The sequence below is a fragment of the Lynx rufus genome, unplaced genomic scaffold (assembly GCF_022079265.1).
Source record: "Lynx rufus isolate CCGP_SWC_20201006 ecotype Redwood Valley unplaced genomic scaffold, mLynRuf1.p SCAF_2, whole genome shotgun sequence".
In the NCBI taxonomy this organism is placed as follows: domain Eukaryota; kingdom Metazoa; phylum Chordata; class Mammalia; order Carnivora; family Felidae; genus Lynx; species Lynx rufus.
The window spans coordinates 57,711,848-57,736,897 of NW_025814834.1; the positions used below are offsets into that span (position 1 = coordinate 57,711,848).

At 34.7% G+C, this 25,050-nt stretch overlaps 1 protein-coding gene across 4 annotated transcripts in view; it reads left to right on the forward strand.

Annotated features, from left to right (window-relative positions):
- The window catches only part of LNPK (lunapark, ER junction formation factor), a 74,225-nt gene extending 52,482 nt beyond the window's left edge, over positions 1-21,743 (forward strand). For 3 of the 4 annotated variants that reach the window (XM_047084765.1, XM_047084762.1, XM_047084764.1), the window contains 4 exons: positions 10,058-10,163; positions 11,463-11,533; positions 12,684-12,854; positions 20,723-21,743. In XM_047084765.1, coding sequence (XP_046940721.1) covers positions 10,058-10,163; positions 11,463-11,533; positions 12,684-12,854; positions 20,723-20,958 — 584 coding nt within the window. In that variant the 3' untranslated portion in view covers positions 20,959-21,743. Of the gene's footprint in view, positions 1-10,057; positions 10,164-11,462; positions 11,534-12,683; positions 12,855-14,410; positions 14,494-20,722 lie in introns of all 4 variants that reach the window. The other variant, XM_047084763.1, reaches the window with a different exon arrangement.
- The last annotated feature ends 3,307 nt before the right edge of the window (positions 21,744-25,050 follow it).

Genomic DNA, 25,050 nt, shown 5'->3' on the forward strand with positions numbered 1-25,050 from the left:
ATTTTTAAGCATGACAACATATTCCAGGAAGACTATTTCTGCATTGTAGTCTACAGTACTATTATTGTTACTATGGGCTGGTAGATTTTTCTTTTATTAAGCCAAAGAACCTTAGTATTTTCTGACAGATACTTTAGCATAAAGTTCTATTAAATTAACATACTGCCTTTACTATTTCATTTTTTTGGATTTTCTTTGTTCAGTGTGGTAGAGCTCTAGGGGAAGACCCCATTTTTGAAGTGTAATAGATTATATTACCCTGATTATTATTTCTTTTGGAATGTGATGGTACATGGAAATTTACTGCTTCAGGAGATCACATTATTTTATATAAATTTCCGTGTCAGATTCTTGAATATGGTAGTAAATGATTTATCTTGTCTTTATTTATTTATTAAAGTTTATTTATTTTGAGAGAGAGAGAGAGAGAGAGAGAGCGCATACACACACGGGGCAGAGAGAGGGAGGGAGAGGATCTCAAGCAGTCTCCATGCTGTCAGCACAGAGCTGGATTTGGGGCTCAGTCTAAACCGTGAGATCATGACCTGAGCTGAAATCAGGAGTTGGACGTTTAACTGAGTGAGCTACCCAGGGCCCCTATTTATCTTATTTTAGGATATTTAATTCTAGTTTAGATGATTTTGTTATTTCATGAGTAATTACTAACCTATAATTTATAATGATTTTGAGGCTAGTGAGTAGTTGATATCAAGTATACAGGACACTTATATAATAAAAGCAATCTAAATGTTGCTATGACAGTAGAGTTTTTTCCTGCTTTGCGTTAAAAAAAAAAGGAGCATAAGATTTTAGAAAACTGTTAATTTATAAACAAATTAAGAAAGCTGGCTGCAAATTAAATGTATATAAGTCATAACTTTAGTTACTGAAAAAATACTTTCAAATTTGACATATAATGATGTCACTTAAGGCAGCCATGTATTTTGTGAAATTTAGAAAAATTAAGTTGATTGAAAATTATTTATCTTTCTGTTATTATCTGATTGATTTGAAATACACATGATTTGTAAAGTTCTTAGTTACTGAAAAGTTATGAAAGAACTTTTTCTTGTCTGAGAATGCATGAATTATATACATTTGTGTATCTAATTAGTTTTAAGGAAATAAAAGTGTATTTATTTATTTTGAGAGAGAGAGAGAGGGAGAAACCTGTATAAAGTAATAAAAACTGTATTGCATGTATAAGAATAGGGTTATAGAGGGGAAATGGCCTAAATTTCACGATCATGTAAATAAAGCATATTTTACTAATGTTCTTGATTTGTTTTCCATGTAGAAGAGTATTTAAGTTGTACATTGCCAAAAATATGAATGAGTTAAATGATTTCTTATAGAGAAGATTAATAATTCATTTTTTCATTATGCCATATTTGTGGAAGAGAATCAATCTAATGTGTATTACCACAGGGCTCCCATATGTTTGAAAATTAATAACCAGCAGGTACTTGATAATTTGCCAGGCTGTGTAAAAATGACCAGTATTCCTACAATGATTGCTTTTGATGTTTGTATTAATTACCGTTATCCATAACAGCATAAATGTGAAGATGTGTTATTTTAAAAGTCATCAGTATGCACAGCATTTAAGATATTTCTTATGAAATCTGTTGTTTTATGTATCCAGATTCCTTTATGGACATTTTCATTTTAAACATGTAGAAGTAAAATATTCCAGCAAAAGGTAATTTGACTTGAAGGCTTTCAAGATATAATTTGGCGTACTTATTCTAGTTGAAAACTTGATAATGAGTGTGCATTATCTAAGTGTTTGCATCCAGGTTTACTTTTTGATGATAACAATTGAATGTTAATACAAGTAAACTAATATCTGATGAAATCTGAAAAAATGTTCTTGATTTGTTATATTAAGAACTTATTCTACAACTTAAATTTCATTTGTTAATTGCTACAATTTTGACATCATTTGCCCTTTTTTAGATGGCAACAGCCTTTAGGTTTGTGGTGATTTACAAAGCAAATCTCTTTTATTATCCTTTAAAACATTAATATAGTATTGTTACTCTTAAACTTTGGTTTTTGTCAGAATCATTTTGAAAACCTTGTATCCTTGTATTGCAAGGCTTATTCCAGCAACGTCTCATTTTGTTGCAAAGTCTTCTGTGAGGTCTTCATGTAAACCTTCATTGCTGCCCATCTTATTTTTGTGTTCATCCTGCCTTGCTTTACAAAGGCAAACATCACTTATTTTATTCTCTCACTTTCTTCTTAGTGCTGCCTTCTGTGTTGTCTCTCAGTTCAGAGTATCTCCTACAAACAGTTCTCTTTCAGTTTTCAAAGTTTGTGGAGTTACAGTTCATAGCTCTTCATTTTTGTTGTTGATGTGTTTATGTGATGTAAATCACTAATTAAAACTAGGTTATTGGGACGCCTAGGTGGCTTAGTTGGTTGAGCATCCGACTCTTGATTTTGGCTCAGGTCATGATCCCAGTGTCGTGGGATTGAGCTCCACATCAGGCTCTGTGCTGAGCATGGAGCCTACTTAAGATTCTCTCCCTGCTTCTGTACCCTGCTTGCGTGTGCTCTCTCTCAAATAAAAATAAAAATAACGAAAAAGCCCGCCCCCCAAAACTAGGTTATTCTTTTACTCTCTATTCTCCATTTGTCTCTTCTGATATTGCCTAGTTTATTACATGAACACAGTATGTCTCTCTCTTTGTTTAGATCTTCAGTTTTTCTCAGCAATGATTTGTAGTGTTTAGTATGTAGGTTTTGTATTTTTTTTTGTTAAATGTATATGTAATTGTTTCCAACTTTTGATCCTAATGTAAATAGCTTTGTTTTGGTATCTCTAGTTGTTCATTGCTAATATATATATATATGCAATTAATTTTTGTATTTTGGTCTTGTATCCTGTAATCTTGTTAAACTTATTAGTTTTATTAGTTTTTAAATAGATTCTATAGTATTTTCTACATAGACTCTTACATTGTCTGTGAATAACGGTAATTTCTACTTCTTTTCTAATCTGGATTCCTTTTGTTTCTTACTCTTACCTTATTGCACTAGCTAGAACCTTTAGTACAATATTAAGTAGAAGTGTCAAAAGCAGGGGCGCCTGGCTGGTACAGTTGGTGGAGTGTGTGACTCTTGATCTTGAGGTTGTGAGTTCAAGCCCCATGTTGGGTATAGAGATTGCTTAAAATATTAAAAAAAAAAAAAAAGAAATTGCAAAAGCAGACATTCTTGCCTTATTGCTGATCTTAGGAGGAAAGAAGGTACTTTTTCACCAGTCAGCATGATGTTAACTGTAGGGTTTTTTCTGTTGTTGTTGTTGTTATTGTTTTGTTGTATATGGATAACTTTTATCAGGTTGAAGAAGTACCCTTCTATTTCTAGGTAGCTGAAGACTTTTATCAATAATGGAAAATGGATTTTATAATTTTTTTTTCTGCATCTCTTGAGATGCTAATAATGGGGTTTTAGTTTATTTAATGTCTGTTCATACAGTGAAATACATTGATTTTTAAATATTAGACTATCTTGCTTCCCTGGGATAAATCCGACTTAGTCATGGTGTTTTATTTTTTATATATAGTGTTGGGTTTGATTTGCTAAAAGTTTGTTAAAAATGTTTGCATTAATTTTCCTTAGGGATATTGGTCAACAGTATTTTTTTTTCCTAATAATGTCTTTGTCTGATTTTGCTATCAAAAGTATGAGAAAGTATTCTCTCATCTTCAGTTTCACAGACAATTTTGTGGAGAGTTTATATTATTTTTTCCTCAAATGTTTGGTAGAATTGACAGGTTGAAGCATCTGACTCCAGTGTTTTCTTTGTGGAAGGGTTTTTTGTTTTTGTTTTCAAACTAAAAATTCAGTTGAAAAAAAATCTACAGACTAATATCCCTTAGGAACATAGATATAAAAGTTCTTAATAAAATTTTAGCATGCTGAATAGTTACCGGTTTCTTGTTGAGTAAGCTGTGGTAGTTTGGTGGTCTTTCAAAGGATTTGTCTACTTCACTTAACTTTTGAATTTATTGGGATAAAGCTATTCATTATACTCTTATTATCCTTTTGATATCTTTATAATTTAGATTTATGCCATTTCTTTCATTCCTGATGATAGTATTTTTTATCTTACTTTTTTTTTTTTCTCTGATTAGTCTGGCTTGAGGTTTATCAGTTTTGATCTTCTCAAAACAACCAGATTTTCTCAATTATTTTTATATTTTCTATTTTATTATTTACTCTTTATTCCTTTATTCTGTTTATCTTGGGTTTCATTTGCTCTTCTCTTACTTTTTTAAGGCGGAAGCTGAGTTCATGAATTTTAGATTTACCCTCTTTCATAGATGTTTAGTGTTATAAATTATCCTCTAAGTACTGCTTTAGCTGCATATCATAAATTTGATATGTTGTTTTTTCATTTTCATTCAATTCAAAATTCCATTTTGATTTTTCTTTGAACCCTCGGTTATTTAAATGTATGTTATTTAGAGATTTGTTATTTGGAGATTTCCTTGATGTCTTTCTGTTGGTGATTTGAAATTTAATTCTATTGTGTTCAGAAAACATACTTTGTATTTGAATCTTCTTAAGTGTACTGAAACTTGTTTTATGTCTCAGAATATCATCTGTCTTGGTAAATGTTTTATATTCACTTGAATACATATTCTGTTTCTGTTGAATAGAATGGCTATAAATGTCAGGTCAAGTTGGTAGCAGATAGTGGTGTTCAAGTCTTTTATGTCATTACTGATTTCTGTGTTTATTCTGTCAGTTATTGAGAGAAAGCTGTTGCAATCTCCAACCGCATTATTTTGTGTGTATAAATAAGTAAATACTATTATATATATATATATACACATTATATATATTGTGTATATATGTTGTATATACTGTTATACATATATTTTATATATTATTGCGTATATATATTATATATACTATTATGTATACGTATATAGATTACATATATACCAAATATATACTTGTCTATTTCTTTTTGTACTTCTGTTAGTTTTTGCTTCATGTGTTTTGAAGCGCATTATGATGCATATGTATGTTTAGGATTATTGTGTTCTCTTGATAAATTGACTCCTTTGTCATTATAAATTACCCTTTTTTATCCCTGATAATGATATTAATACAGCTACTCCAGATTTCTTTTGATTAGTGTTAGGAAATTTATATATATTGTTTCTGTTATTTATTTTTAAACTATTTGTGTCTTTGTATTTTATTAAAAAAATTTTTTTTAATGTGTATTTATTTTTGAGAGAGACAGAGACAGAATGAGAGTGGGTTAGGGGCAGAGAGAGAGGGAGACACAGAATCTGAAGCATGTTCCAGGCTCTGAGCTGTCAGCACAGAACCCGACGCGGGGCTCGAACTTATGAACTGAACTGTGAGATCCTGAGCCAAAGTCGGACACTCAACTGACTGAGCCACCCAGGCACTCCAATGTTTATTTATTTTTGAAGGAGAGAGAGACAGAGTGTGAGCAGGGGAGGGGCAGAGAGAGAGGGAGACACAGAATCTGAAGCAGGCTCCAGGTTCTGAGCTGCCAGCACAGAGCCCGACGCGGGCTTGAACTCACAAACTGTGAGATCATGACCTGAGCCGGAGTCGGACGCTTAACCGACTGAGCCACCCAGGCACCCCTTTTTCACATTATTTTAGTGGGTGTTTTGGGGTTTACATATATCTTATATGTATATACTTTAACTTACAGTTCACCTTCAAGTGATATAATACCAGTTCACAAGTAATTTGAGATTCTAACAACAGTATACTTAGGTTTCTCCTTTCCTGACTTTGTGCTATTATTGCCATACATTTTACTTCTAGATATGTTGTAAACCACACACACAAAAAGTTATTTTTCCTTTAAGCTATCAATTATATTTTAAAGGGATTTAAATAATGAAAGTTTTGTATATTTATCCGCATGGTAACCATTTTAGTTATTTTTCTTTCCTTTGTATAGATCCCACTTTCTGTCTGACGTCATTTTCCTTCTGCCTGAGGACTTCTTTTAACATGTTTACAGTGCAGTTCTGCAAATGATGAATTCTTTCAGTTTTGTATGTTTGAAAAAGTTTCAATTTTGCCTTCATTTTTATTTATTTTTTTTAATTTTTTTTTCAACATTTATTTATTTTTGGGACAGAGAGAGACAGAGCATGAACGGGGGAGGGGCAGAGAGAGAGGGAGACACAGAATCGGAAACAGGCTCCAGGCTCTGAGCCGTCAGCCCAGAGCCTGACGCGGGGCTCGAACTCCCTGACCGCGAGATCGTGACCTGGCTGAAGTCGGACGCTTAACCGACTGCGCCACCCAGGCACCCCAAGGGTTTTCTCCTTATTACTGGTCTTAAGCAATTTGATGATCTGTGCCTTGGTGCAAAATTATTTCTTGTGCTTAGGGTTTGTTAATATTCTTGGATTTGTGGGTTTATATCTTTCATCAAATTTGGAAATTTTTTTTTTTTTTTTGCAGTACTGTTTTCTCTTTCCTTTCTTATGGACTCCAATTATATGCATATTACGCAGCTTGCTGATGATTTATTTAAAAAAACTTATAGGCTTTTCTTTGTGTTTCATTTTGTATGGTTTCTATTGCTATATCTTCAAATTTACTTTTTCTTTTCCCTGTAATGTCCAAAGTGCTATTTATCCCATCAGCAGATTTTTCATCCTAGACATTATAGTTTTCATCTGTAGAAGTTCAGTTTAGGTCTTTTAAATTTTTCCATTTCTTTACTAACACATTGAATCTTTCCTGTAGATTCTCAAGCATATAGAATAGAGTCATAATAACCATATATTTGTCTACTGAGGCGCCTGAGTGGCTCAGTCAGTTAAGCGTCCAACTTCAGCTCAGGTCATGATCTCACAGAGCCCTGTGTCGGGCTCTGTGTTGACAGCTCAGGGTCAGGACCCTGCTTCGAACTCTGTGTCTCCTTCTCTGTCTCTGCCCCTCCCCCGCTCATGCTCTGTCTGTCTCTGAAAAATAAATACATGTAAAAAAACCCAGCAAAATACAAAGCTTTAAAATAATGTGTATTTGTCTACTAATTCTATAAACTGTCATTTCTAGGTCATTTTTGGTTATTTTTCTCATTATGGGTTGTATTTTCCTGCTTATTTGCATGTCTAATAATTTTTTAATGCTTTTTTTTTTAACTTAATTAAATTTATGGGTCAATGCCCATCCCCCATTTTCCCCTCTCCCCCATCAACCCTCAGTTTGTTCTCTGTATTTAAGCGTCTCTTATGGTTTGCCTCCCTCCCTCTCTGTAACTGTTTTTTTTCCCCCTTCCCTTCCCCCATGGTCTTCTGTTAAGTTTCTCAAGATCCACATGTGAGTGAAAACATATGCTATCTGTCTTTCTCTGACTGACTTATTTCACTTAGCATGATACCTTTCAGTTCCATCCACGTTGCCACAGATGGCAGGATTTCATTCTTTCTCATTGTCAAGTAGTATTCCATTGTATATATAAACCATATCTTTATCCCTTCATCAGTTGATGGACTTTTAGGCTCTTTCCATAATTTGGCTATTGTTGGAAGTGCTGCTATAAACATTGGGGTACAAGCGCCCCTGTGCATCAGCACTCCTGTATCCCTTGGGTAAATTCCTAGCAATGCTATTGCTGGGTCATAGGGTCGTTCTATTTTTAATTTTTTGAGGAACCTCCACACTTTTCCGGAGAAGCTGCACCAGTTTGCATTCCCACCACCAGTGCAAGAGGGTTCCTGTTTCTCCACATCCTGGCCAGCATCTATAGTCTCCTGATATGTTCATTTTAGCCACTCTGACTGGTGCGAGGTGGTATCTCAGTGTGGCTTTGATCTGTATTTCCCTGATGATGAGTGACGTTGAGCATCTTTTCATGTGTCTATTGGCTATCTGGATGTCTTCTTTGGAAAAGTGTCTATTCATGTCTTCTGCCCATTTCTTCACTGGATTATTTGTTTTTCAGGTGTGGAGTTTGGTGAGTTCTTTATAGATTTTGGATACTAGCCCTTTATCCAATATGTCATTTGCAAATATCTTTTCCCATTTCGTTGGTTGCCTTTTAGTTTTGTTGATTGTTTCCTTTGCGGTGCAGAAGCTTTTTATCTTGATGAGGTCCCAATAGTTCATTTTTGCTTTGAATTCCCTTGCCTTTGGAGATGTGTTGAGTAAGAAATTGCTCTGGCTGAGGTCAAAGAGGTTTTTTCCTGTTTTCTCCTCTAGGGTTTTGATGGTTTTCTGTCTCACATTCAGGTCTTTCATCCATTTAAAGTTTATTTTTGTGTATGGTGTAAGAAAGTGGTCTAGTTTTCATTCTTCTGCATGTTGCTGTCCAGTTCTCCCAGCACCATTTGCTAAAGAGACTATCTTTTTTACCACTGGATACTCTTTCCTGCTTTGTCAAAGATTAGTTGGCCATACATTTGTGGGTCCAATTCTGGGTTCTCTGTTCTATTCATTGGTCTATGTGTCTGTTTTTGTGCCAATACCATGCTGTCTTGATGATTACAGCTTTGTAGTAGAGGCTAAAGTCAGGAATTGTGATGCCTCCTGCGTGGTTTTCTTCTTCAGTATTACTTTGGCTATTTGGAGTCTTTTGTGGTTCCATACAAATTTTAGGATTGTTTGTTCTAACTTCAAGAAGAATGCTGGCGCAATTTTGATTGGGATTGCATTGAATGTGTAGATTGCTTTGGGTAGTATTGACATTTTAACAATATTTATTCTTTTAATCCATGGGTATGGAATGTTTTTCCATTTCTTTGTGTCTTCTTCAATTTCCTTCATAAGCTCTCTATAGTTTTCAGCATACAGATCTTTTACATCTTTGGTTAGGTTTATTCCTAGGTATTTTATGGTTCTTGGTTAATGCTTAGTTTTTGAGAGAGACAGCGTGTGAGTGGGGGAGAGGGAGAAACAGAATCCGGAGTAGGCCCCAGTCTCTGAGTTGTCAGCACAGAGCCCGCCATAGGGCTGAACTCACAAACCATGAGATCATGACCTGTGCCTAAGTCAGACGCTTAACCCACTGAGTCACCCAGGTGCCCCATCATGTCTAATAATTTTTAATCTGATATCAGGCATTGTAAGTTTTATGTTATTGAACACTGGATGTTTTTATGTCTCTATACAAAGGTCCTCTGAATGCTTACCCAGTGACCTGTGAGTTATGAAGGTTTCCACTCTGGTTGGTGAGAACGTGCTATACTTTGGGCCCATGTGAACACTATTACCTTTAATATTTGGGGGCAATTCTTTCTCTGTCCTCAGTTTCATCATACACATGTACCAATCAGTACTCTGTTGAATAGTCTTGCGGATCCTCTGTAGATCTTTGGTGTTCTTGCTCTGTGTATTTTCTTCTCTCTAGTACTCTTCCTGTAAACCCAAGCTGCCTTGGTCTTCCTAGAGTTCCAGCTTTATCTTCTCAAACTTAGGGAGACTGATACATTTCAGCTGGATTTACCCTCCCTGAGCTGTTGCCTAGAGATTTTCTCCAGGCAACAAGCTGGGGCAATTGTAGGTTCATCTTACTTGCTTTTGGTCTCTCAGGAATCTTTATCCTACCTTGCCTGATTTTTAATGTCCTTACAACTGTTTCATAATATATTTTGCATAGTATTTTAGTTGTTTTAGGTGGAAGGTAAATCTGACCCTGTTTTACTCTATTATTGCCCCAAATGGAAGTCTCCTAATTTGTTATTACATAAGATTTTAAGAATCTGGGCATTTTAAAAATTAGTTTGTACAGAGACCAATGTAGCTTCATTTCTTAATAGATTATGTTGACGGTTTTGATATAGAACATAATTTAACATATTTTGTAGTATATATTTTTAATGAAAACTTGAATGCTCTGAAGAGATTTATAAGAATTGCTATTATTTTTGTTAAAATCTTTCAAAAGTTCTGACAAGCATGGATAGTACTTGGTAAGTTAATTAAAATTTAAATGTATTTTATACATATAAATAAATATATGAGTAATATTTAAATATGTATCATGTAAAAATAACTGTATAAATAAATTTTATTGTTCCTTTACTAGGTCTTCATCCTCCAGGTCCACCTTTAGCAAGACCCATTCTCCCCCGAGAGCGAGGTGCTCTGGATAGAATTGTTGAATATTTAGTTGGTGATGGTCCACAGAACAGGTAATGTTTGTTAGGGTGGTAGGTAAATGAAAATGAAGAAGTTTATTGGTCAAAAGGGTGTGTGTGTGTGTGTGTGTGTGTGTGTGTGTGTGTGCGCATGCGTGCACACTAGACATTCTATGGTTTTGTGACTCCTGTTTCCTGATTTTAGAACATAATAGAATATTTTATGCCCCTGTAAAAGAGAACATACTCAGTTGTTTTTCAGTAAGAGTTTTGATAAAATGCAAAAAAATATATAGAGAGAACAAAAACTGTTGTGACCCTACTATAAGATTATTTTTAGAGAAATTAAATAATTTGTTTGAAACTTTTAAACTTGAAGAGCACACAAATAGTGAAAACTTGGTAGTTTGTAAGAAATGGGGTTTTATAGATGTCAGTATGGGAGTCGGTGATGGTAATGATTTTAATGGCAACGAGGACAATTTAGATATGTTTGACACTATGGTTTTCAAAATAGTTTTCCAATTATTATCTTATTTGATTTTTACAATAATTCTAGGAAGATAGGGGTGATGTGAGCAGAGCAACTGTCATAATATAGACTTTTAAAAAATACTTTAGGATAGTAGACTAGAATATTTGACAAGGTTATTGGTTAATATTATTTCAATAAAAGGACTAGAATTTAATGTTAATGTAATAATTGTATATTATTCAAAACAGACAAGTTGTTGTTTGGTCGGGCCAAGTGTTAAGTGCATACACAGAGAACAGAGAATGTATAAATAGGAAATGAGGAAGATGTATAACTAGGATAGACACAGCAATCGTGATGTTTGGAAGTTAACCTTTGGACTGGACTAAACAAATTCATTTCTTTACTACAGACTTCTCAGAAGTTTTATTTTTATTTTATTTTATTTTATTTTATTTTATTTTATTTTATTTTATTTATTTTTCAGAAGTTTTAATAACATTCATTGTGAATCACTAAGGGGTTCCATCTTTTCCAATCTAATCTGACCATGGATTTTGGGTCTGTTAGCCTCAGAAATATATGTTAGGAAGTACTGAAATTTAAGTGTTCTGTTATTGAATATGTTTGTTACCTTAGTAAGGATATATTCATTTGACTGTTGCTTAGTTTGTTTTTCGTTTTGTGTATAAATTATATTTTAGAAAGGTTGAAATTTTGGCTGTTATGGTTAAAGGGTATTGTTTATTGTTTACTAAGTAACATTTAGTCTGTTATGGCATATTTAGCTGTGTAAAATATTAGTTAGCTGTGATGGCTATTTTCATGGGCTTTGTCTGCATTTGTAACTGATCTGTTCATTTTTCCTTTTGGTGTAGGTATGCCCTTATATGTCAGCAGTGTTTTTCTCATAATGGAATGGCTTTGAAAGAAGAATTTGAATACATTGGTAAGAATTATTGGGCGTTTAGATTAAAATATTTTACTCTTAAATATTTCATCCTATGCCAAGTCCCATGTAATGTCACTTTGTTTTAGGTGCTCTGTTTGTATTGTTCAGGCATATTGTCCTTATTTTAGAACACAGAGCAAAGCAGGAACAACAATGCAGGTTTTTTCCTCATATAGTGTACAACTTCTAGGTCTTTTCAAACTTCATTGTGCATCAGAATCACCTGAAGAGCTTTTAAAAATACCATGCCCAAGACCCACCAACTAAGAGTCTGTTTTAATTGATTTGGGGTGGGTCCAGGCTTTTTTTTTTAAGCTCCTCAGAGGATTCTCATGTGCAGCCGCTATTAAAAATTATTGTACTAAATTACTTATGTTTCTTAAATATGACATACTATAGTTTCTTGGGCACGTGAGCAATGTTCTGGATTTTAAAATCCCTAATGATTATAGTGACTAGAAATGTAATTTCTGTAATACATTTGGATCATTATTAATATTGTTTTGCTATTAGATAAACTGCTGTGTAACTTACCATCTTTTCTGATTTATTTATTTACTTATTATTTACTTATTATTTTTTAAAATACAATTAATTGTCAAGTTAGCTAACATACAGTGTACATAGTGTGCTCTTGGCTTCGGAGTAGATTCCCATGACTCATTGCTTACATACAACACTCAGTGCTCATCCCGACAAGTGTTCTTTTCAATGCCCATTACGTATTCCTCAACCCCCCCCAATCCACCCTCAGTTTGTTCTCTGTATTTAAGAGTCTCTTATGATTTGCCTCCCTCTCTGGTTGAAACTACTTTTTTCTCCTTCCCTTCTCCCATGGTCTTCTGTTAAGTTTCTCAAATTCCTCATATGACTGAAAACATATATCTGTCTTTCTCTGACTTTTCTGTTTTAAAATTAATATTCTAGTTCTAATAATAATTAGAAATTATGCTTTAAAATTAGCTTTTGTTAGAGCACCTGGCATTATTATTAAAACTAGTTGTAGTTTCACAAGGGATAAATAACTTTTGAAGGGTTCTTTGACTATTTGCAAAAGTAATCTTGAGAATGATCTGATTAGTCCTTGAATTTTTTTTTTTTTTTTTGGTTTGTGGTTTTGTTTATTTTTTAAAAAAATTCTCTGCAGCTTTTCGATGTGCCTACTGTTTTTTCTTGAATCCTGCAAGAAAAACTAGACCTCAGGCTCCAAGACTTCCAGAGTTTAGTTTTGAGAAGAGGCAGGCAGTGGAAAGCTCAAGTTCAGTTGGTCCCTTGCCCTCAGGAAGTGTGATTTCGTCAGAGAACCAGACCAGTGAAGGTATGAATATGTTAATTAAAAAGTTTTATCTTTTAATAATGTTTGCTATTTAACATTAAAAGCATAATGCTTTTAGATAAGAATGGATTAATTTATCAGATTTTGCAGCATGCATATATCAGCTATTGCTCTGATACTCAGCCCTCCTGTGTGATTGGTATGATGTGTTTCAGTTTTAAAATGTAGGTTACCCTGTGTTAAGCAGCATCCACCCACAGCTGGGTAAACATTGTTTATGGAGTGACATCTAGGAACTGTTGGTAGATTTGACTAGTGATACTTTCATGGAATCATTTTTTCAGTTTATTTAAGTGAAGCATGTTATAAGAATTACGCAACTACTTGTAAGGGTAAAATTCTGCTATAATTTGTAGTTAACATTGATAAAATAGATTTGTGCCTACCATTGGAATTGGTAAGGTTACCAGAAGCAAGAAACTTTGGAACTGGAAAGTCGTCCTTGGCATTCTTTGGATAAGTATGTTGATAGGACTGGTGTTTCTTTGAAACAATTTATTGAGGTGCACAAGATTTAACATTGCTGCTGTATGCCTTTGATGTAAAACAACCTTTTGCAAAAGAGAAACAGAATTTATCAGAATTCATTGGTTTTTAGGATTCATCTTTAATTCTGTTTTAGGACTTCTTGTGGAAGTTTCATAAGCAAATGGAAAAGATGAGGTGGAAGATCTGACTATTAATTGCCAACTGTTTCTTGTTAATATTAGGTGGGAAGCTATTTGTTAAGCAGCTCCTAGTCATGGAGATGCTAAAATTATGGCACAGGCCATGATATTTTGGTGCTATGCCTGATGTAGAAAAAAATCCATATTAGAAGTTTAGTTCACATAGTGTATTTAGCAGTCTGTATTCATCCTTTTAATTTCTAGGAATTCTCATTTATAGATATTTGATTTCTTCTTTATACAAACACTGAGTAGTGAAAAAACTGCTTTAACTGAGAACAATAAAGCAGTGAATTTTCAGATATCGGAAGGTTAATATAAAAATTTGAGTATCTTTTTTTTTTTTTAACTTTGAAGAGTGAACCTAAAATACGTGTGTTGATTTGGGCTTGGCTTTTGGCTTACTGACATGCATCAGAATGAATTTGAACACAGATAGCCATGACAAGAAGTGTGTATACTTTCAACACTGAATCAATACATTCACTTTCTCCAAGTCTGCAGTATCAACTCCAAACATATCACATTTTTTCTTTTGCTTAAGTCATGCTCTGAAGCTGATTATTGCATGCAAATCACCTGCCTTGCTATTGCAGCCTCTTGGAACTGAAAACTAAGGAATTTCATACTGAAGATGCCTAGAGGAAAATTTGAAGTCCTTTCCATAAATAAGTAACCTTGCTTATGAAAGCTAAAGTGAATATTTGAAAGCCAATAGTTGGGACACACACACACACAAAGAAACAAAAGGAAAAACAGCCAACAAAATAAAAATCTTGATGAGTCCCATGCTTTATATCTTCTCCCAGGGTTGAGATGGATAGTTAGCAAACAACACCCAGCTATACCTTTCCTTCTCATCAAATCTAGGAGGAGCAATACCCCAGATGTCTCATTTTCTATCTGAAATCTCCAGAACGAAGTCTAACTGGCTCAGACTCAGCCCTAATAAGGTAATGTTTATAGGTGAAGACAAAACTTGAGGCAAGGTCTGACAACTGTGTAGTGCTGGAAACTGAAGCAACAATTCCATTTGGTTGAGATGGTCTTTGGAGGAGTAACTTTTTCATACTTCTCTTTGGATTCATTGAAATGGCTATGAGAATTTTTTACTTCTTTGGCTTTCCAGAAGATTGAAACTTTTCTCCAAGATTCTGTCTCAGCACTGTGATACACAGTTACCATTTCCAAGCTGCAGTTCTTTAGTAGACGACTAGGTAGTATTCTGATGAAAGATGAAGCTGCATTTGTTGTGACTGCTGGAGGCATACCCTTAAGTTTAAATTGAACAGTAAGTAAGGCCATATCATCTCAATCGTCTACTTTTGGTGCCAAGAGCCAGTATAATGGAGGGCTTATATTTCTGATTTCCACATTCTTGATGTAAAAACTTGAGGTCCAAAAGAAAAAAAAAATCTTTCCTGCTTTTATTTTCATATTTTTTAAAAGTAGTGAAGTAGCTCCTTAGTAATTATAGAAACTGCAGAGATTAGGTGATTGAATTCACAGATGGAACTAAAAGGTAACTTTTTTCCATCTGGATTTTTCTTTCAACAAATATTCTATAACCATTTATATGAATAATCTTGAGTCATTAGAAGCAGCCTTTTTTTTTTTTTCAATCTATGGTATAAGACTTTGAAATTAAGTTTTGTTTTGATTCTGCTACTGGAAGATTTTGCATTTAGGATGAGACACAAGGTTTTTGAAAAATTTTTGGATCACTCTTTAGAACAACATATGAAATGTTGGAAAGTTTTCATCAAAGAAGGAGACCTGGAAGAAATTTCTCCCGTTAATTACTCATTTGGATTCCTAGAATTTTTTTCTAGAATTGTGTGTCCAGATGCTTTGGTAATAGAATATTGAAGAAACACAAGAAGTTAGGACTATGGATTTTCTTTTTATCTAGGAGCATACTAGATGTGGTATGCCAAAGTAATGAAGTACTTTTAGGTTACTGGATTTCTTTTATGGCTAAATGAGTGGTGCAATAATACCTGAATCTCTGCTAATCCACATTAAAGTGGTTTATCAGTTTTGCTTTGTTAAAATGTGCTTTCCAGAATACTTGATATGTGGCATTCTTTTTTGTTAACTATGATAATAATTAGAAAAAGAGATTTCTGTATTGTTAGTGTACCAGTACAGTGATTTTAGGTTAGCATGTTTGAAAAATGTTAATGTTGTTCTAATTGCTCTGTTGTATTTGTCTAGCTCATATGTAATTATTTTAATAAAAAATAGCTTTTACTTAATTGGAAATAACTTGTTAATAATAAAACTCATGGCCTTTAATCAATATTATCAAAAATAGTAAAATTCATTTAAGGTGAAATTTATTTTGGTAATTGATTTCTGCTTTTTTCTTTTAAGCAATATACTGTTACTGTTAGGTATGTTAAACTAGAGAAAATTCTATTTTTAGTGTTGTTTGTTGTGAGGCTCTAGGAAATTGAACTATTTGATAATGTAAACTTTGTTGAATTCTGTGTATTTATCAGATCCAAAAAGCTTGTACCTTTGTTGATATTTAATTATGTACAACTTCCTCAAGGTGTATATTTGCCTATAGGATGTTTTTGCATGTTTGTTTTAGACATAGAGATCTTATGCCCTTCTGATTCTCTTTTCTAAAACGCCTTCACCTAATAGTTTTACATTGTTGCCTAATAATGACATTTCTTACTCATCTAATGGATTTTTTTTTTACCAATGCTAAATAACAGTACTATTGTTAAACAATATTCTATTGCTCATTATGAGTTATTTTCTCATAGGTGGTTTTTATTTGATTGAATTTTATTCATTGAACTATTGGGTTAAGTTTTGAGATGAGATGAGATTCATGTCTTTGTTCCTTAATATAAGTTGACCATTTTCCTCAAGGCAGAAAAATCTTGTAAAAACTGCTTTGCTTAAAACCTATGAGTTAGCTCAAAGACAAACTGTTCATTCTATTTGAACAAATTCTCCTTTGGGTAAGTTTTACACATATAGTGGGTACTGATGTGTGGGCAAGGCAAAAGTTTGATCCATTAGCAAGACAAATTTTTGTTATTGTAAAAGGAATAAAAAGTAAGAATCTAAATGAATCCACTAAAATATGAAGGGTTTTCAAAGGCATAAACTAAATAGAATTGTGGGTTTTTTTTCCCTGTGGAAATTATATATTTCTAAAGGGAATACATGAATTTGTTTTGCTAGACTATTCTTTAGTTTTCTTAGAAAATTATTCTTTCAAGAGCTAGAATAAAAACCTAAAAGTAAGGTGATGTTCTTACATGTTTTTGCATGTGCATGGTTTAAATTTTTTTTTTTCAACGTTTATTTATTTTTTGGGGACACAGAGAGACAGAGCATGAACGGGGGAGGGGCAGAGAGAGAGGGAGACACAGAATGGGAAACAGGCTCCAGGCTCTGAGCCATCAGCCCAGAGCCTGACGCGGGGCTCGAACTCACGGACCGCGAGATCGTGACCTGGCTGAAGTCGGACGCCCAACCGACTGCGCCACCCAGGCGCCCCATGCATGTGCATGGTTTATAGATGAGGCAGTGGTATTTGTTATACAGTTATACTCAGTTTTATGAGTTTGAGTTATCTAGCTGAGTTGAGGCTTTGCCCAAACCAACTGGAAGCCAATTGTTACAATTTGGTAGAGAAAGCTTCTCTCTCAAAGATACTGAGGTGAGAGTGGGGCAGGGGGTAGGAATGGGGGAAGGAACAAATTCCATGGGTCATTTTTGTTTTATGATTGTGATATGTTGGTTTCTTAACATTATGCTTGCCCAAACTGATTTTTAAAATTTTCTTACATAGGTCATTCAGGTAACTTTGTTTTAATTTTGGTGTTAAATTGGTTTTGCACAGGGGAGAAGAGGCCTGTTTAATTAGTGTAAACACAAAGGCTGGTTTCTGTTTTAGTATTTTCTGCCCAGATGTTGACATCTTTTGTAATGTATTTTTTACCACCAAGCTGTTTTAAACTACAACTTTGCAGAAAAAATTTGCTGTTTTTATTAGAATAGGCAAATGATATTCTCCCATAGAAATAAAGTAAATTTAGAATACATTTAATGATCTTATTATAAAGCCCTGTGGTTTAGTTATTAAACACGTAATTCTCTGTTAATCTTGTACACCTAATTCACTTAAATCTTGTTTGGATGACTTTTCACAAAATGGCATTGGCACCTAAAAATCGAGTATTTATGTCAGTTAGACTTATGTCTGCAATATAGGCATCATGACACATACTGGTTTTTCTGTAGTATTACTAGTCTTAAAATGACTTTTCTGCAAATTAACCTGGGAGAGGAGAAGTAGTCATTAATAGCTTTTTGATTATTTTCAAGCCCTACCCATAATTTCACCAATTTTTAGTATTCTGTGTATTCTTTGCAATATGATACAGCATTGACAAGCAAACTTTGTGTATGATGTCATTTTCTTTTTTTTTTAATTAAAAATTTTTTCTTTAATATTTATTTATTTTTGAGAGACAGAGAGACACAGAGCGTGAGCAGGGGAGGGGTAGAGAGAGTGGGAGACACAGAATCTGAAGTAGGCTCCAGGCTCTGAGTTGTCAGCACAGAGCCCGACACGGGGCTTGAACTCACAAACTGCGAGATCATCACCTGAGCTGAAGTCGGTTGCTTAACTGACTGAGCCACCCAGGCGCCCCGATGTCATTTTCTAATTATGATAGCCCATGGTATTTCTTAGAATTTATCTTAATAGACATTTAAAAATTTAAGTATTGTAGTACTTCTTTTTGTGTTATCTGCTTTAAGACCCCAGAATTTTTAAAAAATTTTTTTTTTTTCAACGTTTATTTATTTTTGGGACAGAGAGAGACAGAGCATGAACGGGGGAGGGGCAGAGAGAGAGAGGGAGACACAGAATCGGAAACAGGCTCCAGGCTCTGAGCCATCAGCCCAGAGCCTGACGCGGGGCTCGAACTCCCGGACCGCGAGATCGTGACCTGGCTGAAGTCGGACGCTTAACCGACTGCGCCACCCAGGCGCCCCGACCCCAGAATTTTTTAATTAAATTGGATTTGACCAATGATGTGTCTGCTTCTGAAAATAGTTACATGACAAAGCTTTAAGATGATAAACAATCAACTTGAGTACTTCTGTTTAAGTTCAGTACTGAGGCAGTTGGTCAGACAATGTGACAAATTACATGGGCCTCTATTCACTTAAACACATTTATTGGTGAGTCCCGGATCCTGAGCTTTTTCTTTTCATTTTGTGTGGCTTTATTGTTTTGTTTTGTGTTTTTTTTTCCAGAAGGCTTTCTAAAATATAACAAATGGTAAAGTTCTTGGCAAGTAAGAACTCTCAATGGCCAGAGAGTTGTGGAAAACCGTGACTCTTAGAATTCTACCCTGGATAAATTCTGAGAGGGTAGAATTACAAATGGTTGGCAACTCCTGAAGTTTTCCACTGAAGAACTTGCTTGCCCTTGTGGCAGAAATGCTCTGTACATGTTTAGAGAGTTTCATATGTACTTTCTGCTTTTCCTTTATGCACTGGAACATTCATATAACAAAACTCAAACAATCTACTGCCTTTCTACCTTGAGTTTTGGAAGATTCCAAGTGGTACAGCAATGCCATTTTCAGTTCCTTTTAAGATGAGAATAGCATTTTTGTGACATTTGACATAAATAGGATTTGTGAACATTACTCACTACTTTTGGGGATCATGTGAATTTTCATACAGTAAAACCTCATTAACTTGGATGTTCCCAACTGTGGAATTTTGGCCTTTCATTCTATATATGAAAGAGGGAAGGAGGTTATAACTAATTCTGTAAACTATAGTCCAAGATATGTTTAAAGACATAATCACTTTATGTGAATTACTATATATGTATTTACATAATTACTATATATGTGAAATATAGATAATTTGTATTTATTAAAACTGATAATGGTAAACCACGACTTTGTAAGACCTCCACATTTCTGTGTGCATACAGCACATAATTTCTTTGCAAAACTATTAACTAATTTTATTTATTTAGCAAGACTCTGACCTGTACTGTAAAGGAACTAAACTTGAACTTTTTACTAACGTAAACTGGTTTTTCCTCCGATTTTTTGAATTAATGACATTTGTAGTGTATCGTAAGGGATCTTGTATGAGCATAATAAAATCTGCTTATTTGTTTAGCTGATGTGATTTAACGATATTTCTCCTAGCAAGGATCTTTGTTACTATCTATTACAAAAACAAAAGCTAGATTTTTATTTTTGACTTGGAAAATAAGAGACCCAAAGCTTTCTGCTTCTGACATCTTCCCCTCCCCACTGGCATTTAATTTTTTAAACTTTAAAGAATTAAAGGGACTTTATTGAATAAAATAATAATAATTATTATTAGGGATTTGAGTTTAATGAAACTCAAAAGAGAGTTTAAAGGGAGTAAATTTTCAGGTAGGAACCAAGACCCTCCCTTAGCTTCTGCTATGGCGACAGGGGCCAAAGACCCTTCCCTTCTCTTAGTAGTCTAGGTATATAGCATATTCTGACCCAGAGGTTTAAATCCTGAGAACTTGTCTTGTAGAGGGTTGAAGGGAGACTTTTCATGGGAAAAGGTAGATCCAGATCACCCCAGTCTTTGGATAATAGAGATGCAAATCAGTGTGGGGAATAGCACAGCCCACACACACACACACACACACACACACACACACACACACACACATTTATTGTTTACAGGGTTGCCTGGGTGCCAGGGACATAGTTCTTTCAGGAAACATGATCTGGGAGTTAATACATTGGCCTCATTTGCTCTACTGTTTTCTTATGGCACATAAATCTGTTGGAACTTAGTTTGCTTTATTTGGACATTTAACTTTCAAATACATCTTTAGGAAATTTCCTGAATATTGTGAAAGTTGCTAAATTTTAGGAAAATATAGGGCTTTGGGTAAAAGTGTGTTTATGCATTTGTTTTCCCCAAATTGTTTTTTTTCATCCTTCATTCATACCAACTCATATATGGGTATGCTACAAGGAGTTAAGTACATATTTTAAAAGATTTTAAGGATAATGTTGGACCATTCTTCTGTTTCTTAGTTCATGTATGTGTGTGCTTATCTTTTGTTTATCTTATTTAGCAGTTTTAACATTTGGATATGCCTAAAATCTTGACTCTTTATCTTTTCAGAATCTTTAGAAGAACAAGATGTTCTTGATAACAGTACAGAGCAGACAGATGAGAAAATATCAGATACAGAGCAGACAAACCAAGGGATTGAAAAAATTTCTGGCACAGAGGACCCGGAGGAGAGACAAGAGACCGAGAATGAGGAGACCTCGGTGAATGAAGCCAAATCAACAGTTCCCAGAGTGGATTCTATTCCGAATCCTGAACTCAGTGGAGAATCTTTGATGGCAGTGTAGTAAATGCTTCCACGTGCCTTCCACTGGACATTTGTAGACTTGTTGATGTCAGTTATTGCTTTTTAGGTGCTGCTTTCTTTTTTTCCCCTCTAAGGATGTGCTTGATATCATTTGAATTCAGATTACTTAGCTATTTCAATATGTCAGAATTGTAGCTACTGGGTATTAAATTAAAGGCAAGGGATATCAGTAAAGGAAGATCCTTTGGAGTGTACAAAGACCCACACTGTTTAGCCAGCTTTTAGATGTTTTCTTCCATTCTAAAAGTAAACAAACATAGCATTCTTGTTTTCTCTATGTGTGACCTGTAAATAATACCCATTTTGACATAGGAAGAACTTTGGTTATGAGTAAGTTCTAATAGTGTTCGTTTTAAGGAATGAAACCCAATTAAGATTTTAAATAATTCATTATCAAAAATGGATAAAATTTTAATTCTTGAGATATTTTCCAGGAGGGGAAATGTCTATTTAGGCATTTACATTAAGTGGTATGAAAGTTACAAATAACTATATAGGCATTGGTACGAATTCTCAGTAAGAATGCAACTGAACAGTCAAGTGCAGTGTTTCTTTTTGATGTTTCTTATTTTGCAGCTGGGCCAAAGGCACATGATGTATATAATTAGCTTATGTTTACATATTAACATATAGGAAATATCTCTGCACTTGACTGTACTTGAATTCTGAGCATTATTTATACTTGTAAAATAATGGTGATATTATAAGTGAATTTTGTGCTCTTGTGTGTATATTGTTAAGGAAAATAAAGATGATCTGGCAGCAGTTTCTTTTTGTTAAATATCTAGACTTCTTCAGACAGTGTCTTGGTAGATGACTTGGCTATCTGAAAAATCTTAGTAAGGGGAGCTCACAATAAAATTAATCCATAGACTCTCCCGAGAGCAAATTTTGATGCTTCTGTTCAGACCAATTGCCTTTCAAACTCAGAGAAATAGTGACATGTAGACGTTCTAATCAGAGATTAGAGTTTCCTGATTCGGGAAAACCTTAAGCCATTTGTAATTTTTTATTTTGAGAGACAAATAAGTACTGTGAGAATAGGTAGTTACTAGTAGTTCATTGGGTTTAATATATGTATTAACTGGCAAAAAATTAGACCCAGAATGGTAATTCTCATACCTTGCATACAATGTGGTTGGTTATCTTATTTTCCTTTTATCTTTCTTCTCCATTATTCAAAAAATTGAAATCAAGTTATGCCAAAGGGAAGCATATACAGGAATGGTACATATGGGAAATATTTCTAAATTGTACGTAGTTTATTAAAAATTTAATAAAATAATATTTGTTATTAAAAAATTCATATTTATGATTTAATATCTTATATATGATAGGTATTTTAATGAACCCAATATGTTAATAGTCTGAGGCATTATGGCACAGGGACCAGAGTTTTTGAGATTACAAAACGCTTTAAATTTCAGCTCTGCAGTCTTGGGCAAGTAACTCAACCTCTCTGAGACTGGTTTTTCAACTGTAAAATGGGAAGTATGATACCTACTTGTCGGAGTATAGGGAAGGTGAGAAATAATTTGTATAATAGACCAATTATTCATAGATAATTAAGCAGATGGTAGCATTTTATGTTATTGATACCCTTGTGAAATATGAAGGGCTATAAATTCTTCCTCTTGCAAATAAGGAAATGAAAAAATAATGTGAACATAGAATTCAGCTGCTCAGAATCAAGCCAGTATTCTCTGCATCAGCTTTTCTCTATCTTATACATGTATAGAAACACATAGATTAAGGAAATAGGAACCTGAAGCTGTGGAATATCATCTCTGAATGTAATTTTTTTTTGGGGGGGGGAGTGAATCCATCAGATTTTGTACGTTATGGGCTCATAAATATTTTAGTAACATCTTGTTGAGTCGTCTTGTTTTAAAACATTCAAATTCTGATATACATTGCTTGAAAATGAGTATTTCAGAGAAATATAACTTAATGATAGAATCAAGCAAATATTATGAGAAATAACTTTGCAAGAAATGTGGAAGAAGGTTAAAAGGGGATTAGTAAAATTAATGCAATGGGTAACATGCTTACCCATTGTATAGTAATTGTATAGTACGCTTGAAAACAGAAAAGGTTATTCTGATATTGTAATAAGTAGTTAATGGTTCGCGAGAGTGGTAAAATGTTCTGATTCTTTTTTTTTTTTTTTTAAATTTTTTTTTTTTCAACGTTTATTTATTTTTGGGACAGAGAGAGACAGAGCATGAACGGGGGAGGGGCAGAGAGAGAGGGAGACACAGAATCGGAAACAGGCTCCAGGCTCTGAGCCATCAGCCCAGAGCCTGACGCGGGGCTCGAACTCACGGACCGCGAGATCGTGACCTGGCTGAAGTCGGACGCTTAACCGACTGCGCCACCCAGGCGCCCCAAATGTTCTGATTCTTAAGACTACTATAAGAAACTACTATTGGGGCTAGGAAAAACAAACTATTGAGTGCCATTAGCTAGAGTGAGCTTCCCTACTAAGAAATGCTCAACAGATATTTTCTAAACTCTTCTCACTGTGTCCTCAGCATGATCTACAAACATGGTCTGGCTGCTACCCCTCCATGCCTCTTCCACCATTTGCTACAGCTTCACGGGCCCTTCCAATTCTGTGACCACGCTAAGCCCGTTCCTGCATTAGGTCTCCGCTTAAATGGTCTCTTCTCAGAGAGGTACGCTCTTACATTCCTGGTCTAAAGCTGGCCTCTGCCTGTTGCTCTCTGTCATATCACTTAATCTCTACTATTGGACACTTTCAGTATTTTATTTGTTTACCGGTTTACAGTCTGCCTTTGCAACATAAAATCTGTGTGTGCAAGGTTCTTTTTTTGTCTTACTCACCGCTGTATCTCCAGGTCTAACACAGTGCTTGACACATATTTATTATGTGAATGAATAACTTGTTGCTAAATCCAGTGAAAACTCTCAGTCCTTAACTTATTTCACTGTTTGACAGTATTGACATTGCTGAGCATTCCCCTTGGTTTGAAACACTTTCTTTTTTTCTTTTGGCTTTTGACCTCTCACACTCTGGCCCCTTTCTCTCAGCGTCCTTTCTCTTTCCCTGTGCGCCCATTAAATACTGGTGTTCCATAGCTTCTACCTAGTGCCACATTTTTTCACTCTGCATATTCTGTCCCTGGAGGATGTCATCAACCCCATGGATTTAATTAACACCTGTCTCTCTGATTCTCAAATCTCCAGCCTTGATCTGTTTGCTTCACTTCAGAGAGATATATTCACCTGCCTTCTTAATGTCTCTTACAATCAGTATATCAAAAAATTAACACCATTTTCTCCTTCAGACCTTCAAAACTTTCAAACATTATGTGTTTGAACTACAGTGCCCATTCAACCCTTTCCCCCTTTTTCTTATATCTTCACTGTCAGTTTCTGTCTCCAAAACATCTTCGAGTTATTTTCTCATTTTTCCATCCCATTAACATTACGTCAATAAATGATAATAAACATTTGCATTCTTCCTCTGTGCCAGGCAACATGCTAACTGTTGTATGTGTCTTATTTTATTTGTTCTTTGGCATAACCCTGTGAGGATTTTTATTTCTGGATTATAGATGAGAAACCTGAGCTGTAGAGAGAGTAAGCAACTTGGGCAATGGAAAAATCTGGGATTTGAATGTAGGCAGATTACTTCAGAAGTCTTGCTCTTAATTACTGTTGTGCTGCCTTCTAATTCAGGCTTCCATTATCTCCAAACTGTCTCTTCACTGGTTTCTATCTTCAGTCTTGCCCACTTGCTATTTATGATGTGCACTATAGCCCGAATGAATTTTCAGAATTGGAAAAGGAATCCTGCTACCATTGCTTAAACTGTTCTATGATTCCTCCTTGTTCTTGGGATGAGGTTCAAACTTACTGATCGGGCCAACAGAGCCTGTGTAATTTTGCTTCTAGAACACAACTATTGCCATTGTTTTCCGGTCTCCCCGCTCCCCTCCCCGTCCCACTTTTAATGTAGCTGTCCTAATGTTTTCTGTGGTTTGCATATGCAAAGTTTTTTTTATAATCCCCTAGCTTCCTCTTCCCGTGCTTGGGATATCCTCCC